At 44.9% G+C, this 13,505-nt stretch overlaps 1 protein-coding gene across 2 annotated transcripts; it reads left to right on the forward strand.

The window, feature by feature from the left end:
• Window positions 1-55: 55 nt before the first annotated feature.
• On the forward strand, window positions 56-13,435 carry HARS1 (histidyl-tRNA synthetase 1). 2 transcript variants are annotated; one of them, XM_033406623.2, is made up of 13 exons: window positions 56-227; window positions 507-596; window positions 5,568-5,687; window positions 7,875-7,970; window positions 8,611-8,736; window positions 9,367-9,474; window positions 9,626-9,724; window positions 9,954-10,047; window positions 10,267-10,394; window positions 10,487-10,729; window positions 11,975-12,091; window positions 12,292-12,438; window positions 12,698-12,816. In XM_033406623.2, exons 1-13 carry the CDS (start codon window positions 138-140, stop codon window positions 12,713-12,715), a joined length of 1,476 nt encoding a protein of 491 aa, XP_033262514.1. In that variant the 5' UTR covers window positions 56-137; the 3' UTR covers window positions 12,716-12,816. The 2 variants fall into 2 exon arrangements, with proteins under 2 accessions (XP_033262514.1, XP_004280308.1); XM_004280260.4 differs by lacking the exon at window positions 12,698-12,816 and adding an exon at window positions 12,838-13,435 and having other exon boundaries at window positions 58-227.
• The last annotated feature ends 70 nt before the right edge of the window (window positions 13,436-13,505 follow it).

Genomic DNA, 13,505 nt, shown 5'->3' on the forward strand with positions numbered 1-13,505 from the left:
GCCGGAAGTGATTGTTGTACTGAGTGGTGGCTTTCTAGGCGTGTGGGCCCTCGACTCGATAGCCGGAAGTCATCCAAGCTGAAGCTGTGGCCCACACAACCTATCTAGACAGTAGTCAGCTCCAGTTGGTAACCAGTATGGCTGATCGTGCGACGCTGGAGGATCTGGTGCGACTTCAGGGAGAGCGCGTGCGGGCCCTTAAGCAGCAGAAGGCCAGCGCTGAGCAGGTACGACCCAGGAGGCAGGAGAGGGGACAAAGGAAGGCCTGGGAGAACAGAGCGGGGAGTGGTCTGCACAGAGGATGGGGATGTGGAAGAAAGGACTGGACTTGTAGGTAGGAGGACGGGCTGGGTGGGGAGGTAGCTGCGGTAGGACCCGAGAGAAGCAAAGCTAGGCTTGGGAGAGAGATATGCCCCACATCCTGCTGAGGGAGGGATACTGAATGAATGACGGAAGAGGGAGGGGGTGGCAGATGTGGTAGCCCAGCGCCTACTTTCCCTCCACAGATCGAGGAGGAGGTGGCAAAACTACTGAAACTGAAGGCACAACTGGGCCCTGATGAAGGGAAACAGAAATTTGTGCTCAAAACCCCCAAGGTAAATATTCCTTTAGGGAGCCTCTGAGAGGGTCCCTAATTCCACTCACAAGGACGCATATATGCCTGCTTCTCTGAATCAGGTCATTGAGGAGGATCTGAAATCCTGCAGAGGAAACAACAGTTGGTTGTAGGCACCAGGCTGGATTGGACTCTGAGTCATTCTGGGATGGCAAAGTGATGGCAGAAGCTAGGCCAGCTGGGTGCTTAGGGGAGTCTACCTGCTACTGCTACTCCTTCTTTCATTCAGTAAATATTTACTGAGTGCTTACTGTGTGCCTAGCACTGTACAAAGCAGTGAGTGTACCATGGTGAACAATATAGCCTGCCCTCAGGGAGCTTACATTCTACTGAAGGAAACAGACTTAGGAGAAATAATCCCACACATGGATATGTAACTACAAATTGTGTTAAGTGATGTAAAGAAGTAAAAAGGATGCTCTGAGAAAAATAAGGGAGAACTGGGAAGTCTGAAGAAGTGATAGACTAGCTGACCTAATAGATGAGTGGAAGACAGCCGGGTGAAGAGTGTGAGGAAGATAAGTCCAGGTAGGGTATGGAAATCCTGAAGTGAGAAAGAACCTTGGTAGTTTCCAGGAACTATAAAAAGACCTTTATGACTAGAACCAAATAGAGAAGGAGAGTACAATGGAATGAAGTTGGAGATTCCTAGCTCAACCACCATGATTTCAGTTCAGATGCCACTTTTTGTAAGTTCTATAAACTGAACTATTTACCTATCATCTGGGTTCCCTTGGCACTTCATAAGTATCTCTGTTATTGCATTTATTGCTGACTTTTCATTATTCACATGGTTTATTTAACCTGAGAGTCTGGGACTAAATAGGTATTCAATGAATGTATGTGAAATTTAATTCCAAAGTAGAGGGGAGATGATCTGTCTTCCTTATGTTGAGATGTCGCTGTTTAAGAGTAATTCTTTGGGCTCCTAAAATCATTGAGCTATTCCTTTCTACATATAACTCATTTCAAAGGTTAAAGAGGGGCTTCCCTGGTGGCTCAGTGGTTGAGAGTCCGCCTGCCAATGCAGGGGACATGGGTTCATGCCCTGGTCCGGGAAGATCCCACATGCCGTGGAGTGGCTGGGCCCGTGAGCCATGGCCGCTGAGCCTGCGTGTCCGGAGCCTGTGCTCCACAACGGTAGAGGCCACAACAGTGAGAGGCCCGCGTACTGCCAAAAAAAAAAAAAAAAAAAGTTAAAGAGATGGTGTAAAACCCCAAGGCAGTGACCATCAATAGTTATTCAAACTATTGGGTGAAAAGATTAATGGGGATTTATGATAGATCAGGCTGACCTCAGCTAAACCCAATGATCAATCTTAGCTTCACTAAAAGTAGGACAACCAGACATTATATTCCTCTTGATGTGATGCAATAAGAAGTACACAGCACCACCTATGAAGTATTCTTGCCAAGAAGAATTGTACCTGAATCTAATCAGTCTTCAGACTTAACTACCAGTTTACCTAACTACCAGTTTACTGGAAATATGGGAAATGGAGGAACATGTTAAATGACCACATTGAATATACAGTTAACCAAATCTAGAATGAGAAAAATTCTTTCAGAAAAATGACTCAGTTTCCTCAACAAATAAAGGACATTTTTTTAAAAAAAAAAAGGAAAGGAAACTGTTGCAGATTAAATAGACATGAGACATATCAACCAAGTACTTGGGCACTAGGTAAAGGGCTGCTGTTAAGTTGTATTGGTTGTAAGGAAGGTATTGTAGTGTTTTGTTTTTTAATCCTTATATGTTAGACAATTATACTGAAATATTTATGGATGAAAGTATATGATATCTGGGATTACCTTAAAATACTGCAGGAAAAAAAAATATTGGGGCTTAGATAAAATAAGAATAGCAGATGTTGATAGTTGTTGAAGGTAGGTAATAAACACAGGGTGGGGTGGTCCAGTGTTCTATTCTCTATAATGTGTGTTGGAAAATTTCCATAATTTAATGTTAAAAGAAAATGAGATACAGCAGAAACTAACACAACACTGTAAAGCAATTATACTCCAATAAAGATGTTTTTAAAAAAACAAGAAAATGAGAATATACTGGAGAGTTAATATCCACTTAGTTTGTTGAAATACATTTCTTGACATGTGATTCATAATTAACAGAAAACTCAGTATTATGGGGAAAGGACTTTTTCAAGGGACCTTCCTGGTCAAAATTATTTTCATAATGTTATTTGCCTTTTTCACTTCGTTTGCAATGAAGGTGCAAAAGCACTGGTGTGTAGAACTGCTCGTGTCTTAGCACAAATTAAGATGTTGGCACTGAGCTGTACTAATAACCATTATGTTCTTTACTTTCGTGAACTCACAGTAAAAAAAAAAGATTCAGTTTCACTTAAGAATGTCCTTGATAAAACAGTAAAAATTATTAATTTTATTGAATATCGACCCTTGAGTACACTGTTTTTTAATACTCTGTATGATGAAATGGAAAGCACAGATAAAGCACTTCTGCTGCATTCCAAAGTAGGAAAAATGCTGTGCCATGTGTGAACTGTAGGCTGAACTAGCTACTTTTTTCATGGAAAACCTTTTTTATTTGAAAGAAAAACTGAAAGATAAACTATTGTGTTAAAGATTTGGATATTTGGCAGACATTTTCACAAAACTGAACTAAGTGAGCCTTGTCACCTCAAGGAAAACATTCAACAGTATTTGTTGCCAGTGATAAAATTCAAGTGTTCAAGTCAATGTTAGAACTTGTATTTTCCACCATGAGCTTGACAGGTTCTCAATACTTGAAGACTTTCCTGATGAGATCTATGGTGACATGAACAAATATGGTTTTTTGATATTGTATAATGAGGCATATCAACATTTGGAAGATCTGTGTAACTGTTATCAAAGAACAAATATTTTCTAAATGACCAATGCATGATGTTATAAAATTGTGCCTGCGTAGAATATCCAAAGTACAAGATAGAGTAACAGATATTTTTTAAATTGTACTAAAATATACATAACATAAAATTTGCCATTTCAACCATTTTTAGGTGTACAGTTCAGTGGCATTAAGTACATTCATATTGCTGTGCAACCATAACCACTATTCATCCCCCATAACTTTTTCATCATACCAAACTGAAATTCTTTACCCATTAAACAGTAACACCCCATTCTACCCTCCCTTCAGCCCCTGGTAACCATCGTTCTACTTTCTGTCTCTGTGAATTCTGGGTACCTTATAATAGATTTTAATGTAACAATGTGAAAAGTTCATTGATGTACTTTCAGATTCCACATTGCAAACCAATCCTTAAGAAGCTCTCCCTCTGGATTTTGGTGTAGTTTAAGAAGAATATCTACAATTAGCTGAAAAGTTTATTAAAAATATTCCTCCTTTTACAATTACACATCTCCGTAAGGCTAGATTTTCTTTATATATTCAACCAGAACAACATATCACAACAGAATTGAATGCAAAAAGCATATATGAAAATTCAGCTGGCTTCTATTAACCCAGGCATTAAAGATTTGCAAAAATGTAAATCAGTGCCACTCTTCTCACCAGATGTTTTTGTTTTGGAAAGTAGTTACATTTTTCCTAAAATGTTATTTATGTTAACATGTAATGGATTTTCTTTTTGGTAAGTGAATTAATATTTTTAAATGTTTGCAGTTTTAATTTATAATACGATAAATATTGATAGGTATAATCCACTTTGGGGTCCTTAGTAAATAGTAAGAGTGTAAAGGGGTCCTGAGACCAAAGAGGTCCTACTTGTGAGTAGCATATAAAAGCCCATACTAGAAGCTCTGACCTGGAAGAACAGAGTTCTAGTACCGACTGCCAGGAACCAGCTGAATGGCCTTAAGTAATGACTTAACTTCTCAACACATTCAAATTCATTAACTTAGCCCTTGTCATAGGGCTATCAGAAAAAAATTAAAGAAAAAAATAGTGGAGACTTCCCTGGTGGCGCAGTGGTTAAGAATCCGCCTGCCAAAGCAGAGGACACGGGTTTGAGCCCTGGTCTAGGAAGATCGTACATGCTGCGGAGCAACTAAGCCTGCATGTCACAACTACTGAGTCTATGCTCTAGAGCCTGCGAGCCACAACTACTGAGCCTGAGTGCTACAACTACTGAAGCCCATGCACCTACAGCCCGTGCTCTACAACAAGAGAAGCCACCACAATGAGAAGCCGGCGCACCGCAACGAAGAGTAGCCCCTGCTCGCCACAACTAGAGAAAGCCCGCGCGCAGCAGCGAAGACCCAATGCAGCCAAAAATAACTAAATTTAAAAAAAAAAAAAGAGGGCTTCCCTGGTGGCGCAGTGGTTGAGAGTCCGCCTGCCGATGCAGGGGACACGGGTTCGTGCCCCAGTCCGGGAAGATCCCACATGCTGCGGAGTGGCTGGGCCCGTGAGCCATGGCCGCTGAACCTGCACATCTGGAGCCTGTGCTCCGCAATGGGAGAGGCCACGACAGTGAGAGGCCCGCGTACCGCCAAAAAAAAAAAAAGAAAGAAAGAAAGAAAGAAAAAATAGTATTTATTAGGATTTCCTTTTAAGGTATGTTGGGAGAGAACGTTACTTGTAAAATTTGGAATTCGATTCATTTAAGCCAATTTGAGTTGGTTACATGCCTGTCATCAGGTAGATGTTTTCTATTAGGCAGGGGAATGTTCTGTTTCCCAGAAAATGAGTTTAGGAAAATTTCTCAGAGAACAGAGTTCCAAGAATTCTAGAAGATAGAACCAAGCTAAAAAGGGGTTGGAATTTAGAAGGGTGAGAGCAATGGGGGTGGTAATTAATAGGGAATTGTTTGTACTTGTTTTACAACTCAGTGACCTGTAGGAAAACCTAAGTTTGGGGCAGCGTTTTCATTCGCCATCATTGAAGTCATGCTTTTATATTTCTAGACCTTACTGTTCTTTGTTTTTAAACCCCATCCCTGGTTCTCTGGCTGATTTTGACTCCAAGGGCACAAGAGACTACAGTCCCCGGCAGATGGCAGTTCGGGAGAAGGTGTTTGATGTAATCATCAGCTGTTTCAAGCGCCACGGTGCAGAAGTAATTGATACACCTGTGTTTGAACTAAAGGTGAGGGGTGGATGAGGAGAAATTGCCTGGTGGAATAATGGGTATACAAACAACAAAGAGGATGGCAAGAGAGTGAGGCCCAAAGGTCTCTTGTTGCAGACAAAGATTGGCATTTTCTCCATGAGAAGGGGGACAGGACTGGCATAGAGAAAGAGGCCCTGCTTTTTATTTACCTTGGTTGTGGCCGGCAGCATCCAAAAGAGAGCCCTTCTCAGGGGTGGAAGTTGTTATGGCTCCTGGCTACATTGAATTCCATGGCACCTGTACTTGAGATGTTTCCTAGATACATGTAAATCGAACATATAAAGGATAAATATGCAACCAGTCTCCTATTGATGGACCCTGAGGTTGTTTCTAGTTCTTTGCTATTAAAAAACAGTTCTTTGCATCCCTCCCTGCTTAAAACCCAGTAACTCCCAATGCATTTATAATAAAATCCAAACTCTTTACTCAGGCTTACAAGGCCCTACATAATGTGGCAACTGCCTACATTTCCCACCTCATCTCATGCGCTTCTTCCCCTTGCCCGCTGTGCTACCATGGTCTTTTTCTATTCCTGGAACATACTAAATATGTTTCTATCTTCGAGCCTTTGTTCTTGCTCTTCCCTCTTGCTGAACTTCCTTTTTCTCTAGCTCTCTGCATCACTTTAATTCCAGAGTAAATTAGACATAACAGATTTTGATTTCAGATTTCAACTAAAATGCCATTCCTCAAATACTCCTCTCCAACTGCCTTGTCTAAAGCAGCCCTTATCTATCACATTGACCTATTTTATTTCCGTTAAAGAAGCTATCACTATCAAAAGTTATGTTAATTTGTTCCCTTGCATTAATGTACTGCCTGTCTCTTTTCATTACTATAGAAGATCCATGAGGGCATGGACTGCCTTTGTTCACTGATGTATACACAGGGCTTAGAACAATGTCTGGTACTAGTGGGTATTTATCTGCAGGGTAAATTCACAGAAGTAGAATTTCTGGGTCAAATGGTTGTACTCATTCCTATTTCTACCAACTATATTAGTTTGCTAGTGTTCCCATATCAAAATACCATAGACTGGGTGTCTTAAAGAACAGAAATTTATTGTCTGGAGGCTAGAAGTCCAAGATAAGCTGTCAGCAGGGTTGGTTTCTTCTGAGGGTCATGAGGGAAGGATCTGCTTATGGCCTCTCTCACTGGCTTTTAGATGGTGTCTTTTCCCTATGTCTTCACATCATCTTCCCTCCTCTGTGTCCAAATTTCCTCTTTTTATAAGGACATGTGTTATATTGGATTAAGACTCATCCTAATGACCTCGTTTTACCTTAATTACTTCTTTAAAGACCCTGTCTCCAAATAGAGTCACAATCTGAGGTTACGGGGGCCAGGTGGGTGCAGGGAATAGGGCTTCAATATATGAATTTCGAGGGGACACAATTCAGGCCATAATACCAACCACTGCATTCTCTGGCCATAACACCAACCATTGTATGAGTATTTCTATTTTCTACACACTGGGAATTTTCAGGTTTTTTGAATTTTGCCAGTCTGGTAGTGAAATATGTTATCTTGTTGAAGACATCACAGGGCAAGGACTCTCAGTTTTGGCTTTTGACAGTGTTCAAATCTCAGGCCGTCATAAAAACATTTACCTTTGTTGATCTAATGACCCACTCCTAGGCATTTATACTCCAAAAAAATATTCAAAACAAAAAACTGTGTACCCAAATATATTTATTGAAATGCTACGGAATTTTTTTTCAATAGGAATAACCTAAACATCTATCAGTGTAACACTAGGAAGGAAGGAAATAGCTTCTTCTCACTAGAATATTATGCAGCTTTTTTTTTTTTTGGCCATGCCACACAGCTTGCAGGATCATAGTTCCCCAACCGGGGATTGAACCCAGGCCCTCGGCAGTGAGCGCGCAGTCCTAACCACTAGACCGCCAGGGAACTCCCAATGCAGCTTTTAAAAATAATACTTCAGCTCTGTCACAAAATGGAAATGTGATAAGCAGAAAACCAAATTGGTATTTCCTTGATTATAACTACATCAAATAAGGAAACATTGGGAGAGAGAACAGAGGAAATGTAGATAAGTTGAAATCAGTCATAGTTAGAATGGTGGGTTTTTGTTTTTAAAAATTCCTTTCAAATTGTTGTATTTATCATTATGGTCACATTTCTTTATGTTTTCTCCAGGAAACACTGACTGGAAAGTATGGGGAAGACTCTAAGCTTATCTATGACCTGAAGGACCAAGGTGGGGAGCTGCTGTCTCTTCGCTATGACCTCACTGTATCTTTTTAAACTTTGGATGTATTGGCCCTTACTGGGCTGGGGCTTTTTCTAGCCTCAGGTTTGGGGGCAGCTAGACATAGGTGGGATCAAATATGATACATCCTGCAGTCAGGGAAGTTATTTCTCTAAACCAGGAGCTGGGCTTTGGCTAAACAGAGCATAGCTAGCCTTTGAAGGCTTCTGAATCCTGAGTGAGACCTCAGCTTTATGTCAGGGTCCAGTTCTGACTCTGCCAACAATCCCCTGGATTCAGAATATGTCTCCCTTGCCCTGGCTGGTGGACAGAGTTCTCCCTAATTGACCAACAGCACGTTTCCTTTATCTCCAAGCTATGTCAGAGAATCATCTGCTTAGAGATCCCTACTTGGGGCCCTTTTTCTGCTCCCTGGCCAATCTGCCCACCCCCATGCTGTGCTCAGCATGGCCCAAAAAGAAAAGAGCCTTAATATTTTATGAGACTTCAGCTGCCCTGTATGGTAACAAAGTTGATTCTTGCTGATGTTCAGAAATGCTGTTAATCTTACAGATGGTGGTTTTACCCACACAGGGTGCGGTTAGACCCCAGCTTCTGTTGGTGATGATAATCAACTTCCAGACTCTGAAAGGTGGGGCTTTCCCCTTAACTCTTTGTCATCAGGTTCCTTTTGCTCGGTATTTGGCAATGAATAAACTGACCAACATTAAACGCTACCACATAGCAAAAGTGTATCGGCGGGATAACCCAGCCATGACCCGAGGCCGATATCGGGAATTCTACCAGTGTGTGAGTATGGGGGCAGGATGGGTAAGGAGGCCCTCCCTTGAGCCAGTAGAATCTATTGAGTACTTATGGTGTCCTGAAAAATCTAGATGCCCCAGATAATGCTAACCCTAAGATTTCTTTAGTATTTTCATATACAGGACAGGGATTATGCGCCTCATTTTATCTGAGGAAACTTGAGGCTCAGCAAGATGAAGAGATCATAGGGATAAGAAAGGCAAAGTTAGGACTAGAACTCTTGGTCCAGGGCTTTTTATGTTAAACCACAGTGACAGGATCAGAGCAAAGGATGAGGAAACTGGATTTGAGGTACTGTCGCACAGACTGGTGGCATAGCTTCTGAATGAATAAAGGACTAAGGCCGTATAATTGCTCCCACAACAGTGGAAGGAAATAAGGAAAAATAGATGAGTGAGATAATGAAGGAATAGCCCTGTGGATGGGAAGAAAACCAGGACTGGTAAGAGACCCAGGAATACTGGGGTTTTGCTCTGGGCTGACAGTCAGACGGAGAATGAAGAATGTGGTCTGCGCATGAGTGCAAAGAGGCCTCCTTCATAGAAAGCAGAGCTCCCAGGAGTCCTCCCTCAAGGTTAAACCCCTGAGGACCTCTAGCTAGCCCTCTCCCTACAGGATTTTGACATTGCTGGGCAATTTGACCCCATGATTCCTGATGCAGAGTGCCTGAAGATAATGTGTGAGATCCTGAGTTCACTCCAGATAGGCGACTTCCTGGTCAAGGTCAGAGCTGAATGGGGCTGGGAGGACAAAGCTGGGCCTGGCCTCTCACAGGAGAAGGTCCTTGTGCAGAGGAACCAGTAGCCTAAGTGTCCAAGGCTATCGAGGGTCATGTAAGGAGATCCTCTTCTCACTATGCCTTGGGTCGCTGCAGGTGAATGATCGGCGCATCCTAGATGGGACGTTTGCCGTCTGTGGTGTTCCTGACAACAAGTTCCGCACCATCTGCTCCTCAGTGGACAAGCTGGACAAGGTAATGACCCAAACACCTGACTCTTCTTTTCCCAGATCCCACCCTGCCCTGAGAAATGGAAAAGGTTAGGAGAGAGAGGGCCCTGCTTCTATGCCCACAGAGGAAGATTAGCCCCAGGATATAGGTTGACGGGCAGCTTCTGCTTAAGACCACACCCTGAGAAGGGCTCACACTTGCTCTGCACTGGGGAAGCTGCCCAGGGTTCCCTGACTGGTATCTGTCTGCTCAGGTGTCCTGGGAGGAAGTAAAGAGTGAGATGGTGGGAGAGAAGGGCCTGGCACCTGAGGTGGCTGACCGCATTGGGGACTACGTCCAGCAGCATGGTGAGAAACAAACCCTGCCTCCCCGGCAGCCATCCCACTGCCCTCAAGCGAAAGCCAAACTCCTCCGTGTGTGTGCGCACGCGCACGCGCACTGGAGACAGAGGGAAAGGGAATGCATGTGTGTGTATGCACACATGCATACATGTGTAATCCAGAGGAAAAGGTAAAGCCCTTATCTTTTTCTTCTTGTCAGTCTGGCTCACAAATCTGTCTCCCCAGGTGGGGTATCCCTGGTGGAACAGCTGCTCCAGGATCCTAAATTGTCCCAAAACAAGCAGGCCTTGGAGGGCCTGGGAGACCTGAAGCTGCTCTTTGAGTATCTGACCTTGTTTGGCATTGCTGACAAGGTGAGTCAGGTTGGGATGGGAGCCTTAGCTGAGCTCCGGGGCTGGAGGCCTTTGATCCTCATCTGCTGCTGACCGTGTTCTTATCCCTCCAGATCTCCTTCGACCTGAGCCTAGCTCGAGGGCTGGACTACTACACCGGGGTGATCTTTGAGGCGGTGCTGCTACAGCCCCCAGCCCAGGCAGGGGAAGAGCCCCTGGGTGTGGGCAGTGTGGCGGCTGGAGGGCGCTATGATGGGCTGGTGGGCATGTTTGATCCCAAAGGGCGCAAGGTGCCATGCGTGGGGCTCAGCATTGGGGTAGAGCGGATCTTCTCCATCGTGGAGCAGAGGCTGGAGGTATGTCTTGGGGCTGGGTGGAAGACATTCTGGGCAGATGGTGGCACCTGAGCTATCTTCTTTGATCTCTAAGGGGGCAATTAGTACTGCATTGGGCAAGTTGCATCTTTGCAAAGAAATGGAGAGAAGACTGTTGCTGTCCTTCAGACTCCCACCCCATTATAGGCCAGCTTGATGGATCTTTGATCATTCTTTCTTCACAAAATCCTTTGCTCCCTACTTCCTTCAGAGCTGTCAGGAATCTAGGCCAGTATATCCAAAGACCTGGATCTTCCTCATAATACAGAACACTTAATACTTTACTACTCTGTGCTAGGCACTGTGCTTAGTGCTTTTCACGCATTGTCTAATAAAACTCTTAAACAGCCCTCTGAGGGTAGCTACTTTCATTATTTACATTTCTCAGGCAAGGGAACTGAAGATTATAGATAAAATAATTTGCCCGAGGTTTAAGTGGCAGAGTCAGAATTCGGATGCAGGCAGTCCAACTCCAAAGTCTTGCTCCCAACCACTCTGCGATATTGTCTCTAAGTGGGAAGTGTGTATCTGAGGCTGTGGGATCCCTCAGATGGTTATCCTGACTCTCTAGCACCTAGAGTAATATGAAGGAAGCCCTTCTTGGCCTCAAGCCCACCTTTGTTGCTACTGCTCTTAAGTGGCTGGTTGCCTTTCATCCCTCGGGTAATGCTCTGGCAGTAACCTTCCCACTGCTCCCACCCTTTTCTCTAGAGTGGAACCCACTGGTGTTTTCCAATTGAGGTCACAGTTCCAGTAGGCATCTTATGTTTTAAGAACAATGGGAATAGTTTTCCAGAAAAAGAGACAGCAGCAGCATTCTTTCTCCCCTCCATCCACACCCCCACCCAAGTCGTGCCCTATGGCTGACGCATAAGAGACACAGTCTCCTTGTGGGAACTAGGACTGCCAGGGGTGATTGGATTGCCTGGGTGAGCTCAGAATATCACTTATGATGCATAAGGTTCTAGATGGAGATAAGCTTGAAGTTACTGTACATAACCTACCTTTGCCCTCCATTATTAATTCTGGCAAGTCATATGTACAAGCCAGTCAGTTCATTTCTTATTCTTCTAAGAGCTACTTTTTGCCCAATTGCTAGATGAGAAGACTAGCCTGCCCTGGTGGAGTTGGGCCTGGTCTCAGACTCCTGACAAGAGCCTGCTCTGTTTGCTCTTTGAAGGTGTTGTAAAGGGTAGCCCAGTTCTTTCTTAACTGCTTCTTCCCTAGGCCGTGAAGGAGAAGGTACGGACCACAGAAACACAGGTGCTTGTGGCATCTGCACAGAAGAAGCTGCTGGAGGAGAGACTGAAGCTCATCTCAGAGTTATGGGATGCTGGGATCAAGGTAGAGGAGGCAAGCCCCAGGGTGGCAGCAAATTTGGGAGTGCTGGACACAAACGAAATAAAAGCTTATCCATAGTGGCCCTGCCATTACTGTGGCTTCTTGGGGTGAAGGTCAGAGAAAGGTGCCAACTTGGGCCCCAAGGAGATTGTCCCAGAGGACTGCAGAAGACAGCCTTCATCTCCTTCCCTGGTCCCCTGCAGGCAGAGCTGCTCTACAAGAAGAACCCCAAGTTACTGAACCAGCTGCAGTACTGTGAGGAGGCAGGCATCCCACTGGTGGCCATCATTGGTGAGCAAGAGCTCAAGGACGGGGTCATCAAGCTCCGCTCGGTGGCCAGCAGGGAAGAGGTAAGTAGGTGGACAGGAAGGCTGAGGGATGGGGAAGGCTGAGGGATGGGGAATGTATGCCATTTCGGCAGACCAAGGCCGAAAGTTACTGTACATAAGCTAGACCAAGGCCAAGGCCCATTCAAGACCTAAGCAAAAGCCTGGCATTCATATTAACGCCCAGTCCTAAAGGACTTAAGGGGGTAATATGTTACTATGGTCATGGTAGGGTAAAATCTCCATCCCCACACATACCCTGTGTCTCTCCACCTCCCCCAAGAAGCGCTGTCTCCCCTGAGGTGTTTGATTGGGTTCCTGCGCCCAGCTGAGCCAGGCCTGATGACTAGAGGAAGGCATGGGTGCTCAGAGAGCAGTGGAACACAAGATGCTCATACCACCTTGTTCCTCCATCCTGGCCAGGTGGACGTCCGAAGAGAAGACCTCGTGGAGGAAATCAGAAGGAAAACAAGCCAGCCCCTTTGCATCTGCTGAGTTGAACTATCAGAGGAAAGTGGGACTGGCACTATTTAAGGCTAAGACAAAACTCTGCATATGTACTTCAGCAGCTTTGCACGTTTCCTTCCCAACAGGAAGACCTGAAGAGTGGTCATAACAAAGACTTTTTTTATTTTTTTTTGCGGCACGCGGGCCTCTCACTGTTGTGGCCTCTCCCGTTGCGGTGGAGCACAGGCTCCGGACGCGCAGGCTCAACGGCCATGGCTCACGGGCCCAGCCGCTCCGCGGCATGTGGGATCTTCCCGGACCAGGGCACAAACCTGTGTCCCCTGCATCGGCAGGCGGACTCTCAACCACTGCGCCACCAGGGAAGCCCACTTTTTTATTTTTATTATGATTATTTTATTGGTAATCACTGGCAAAAATGGCCACCCAAAAATGGGCGGGCCACGGGGAACGGGCCCAAGATGGTTTCCTCGGCAGGGCCCTACAACTAGGTGGAGGGAACGCTTCCCACAACCAGCCGCCGCGGAAGGTCCAATAAAATGCCTCAACCACTGGAGCCTGCCTGTGTCACTACTGGCTAGCCCTGCCTTCCCTGTTAGAGCCTGGGCCTCCCACTGCGACCACTT

This window comes from Orcinus orca, chromosome 3 (genome assembly GCF_937001465.1).
Source record: "Orcinus orca chromosome 3, mOrcOrc1.1, whole genome shotgun sequence".
NCBI classification, from domain to species: Eukaryota; Metazoa; Chordata; class Mammalia; order Artiodactyla; family Delphinidae; genus Orcinus; species Orcinus orca.

Bases quoted from the DNA above. Each gene is read 5' to 3' on its own strand.
- HARS1 (XM_004280260.4), top strand. From the start codon at position 138: ATGGCTGATCGTGCGACGCTGGAGGATCTGGTGCGACTTCAGGGAGAG. The intron at 7,971-8,610 runs GTATCTTTTTAA...CTTTGTCATCAG, and splicing joins CTCTTCGCTATGACCTCACT to GTTCCTTTTGCTCGGTATTT. The intron at 8,737-9,366 runs GTGAGTATGGGG...CTCTCCCTACAG, and splicing joins ATCGGGAATTCTACCAGTGT to GATTTTGACATTGCTGGGCA.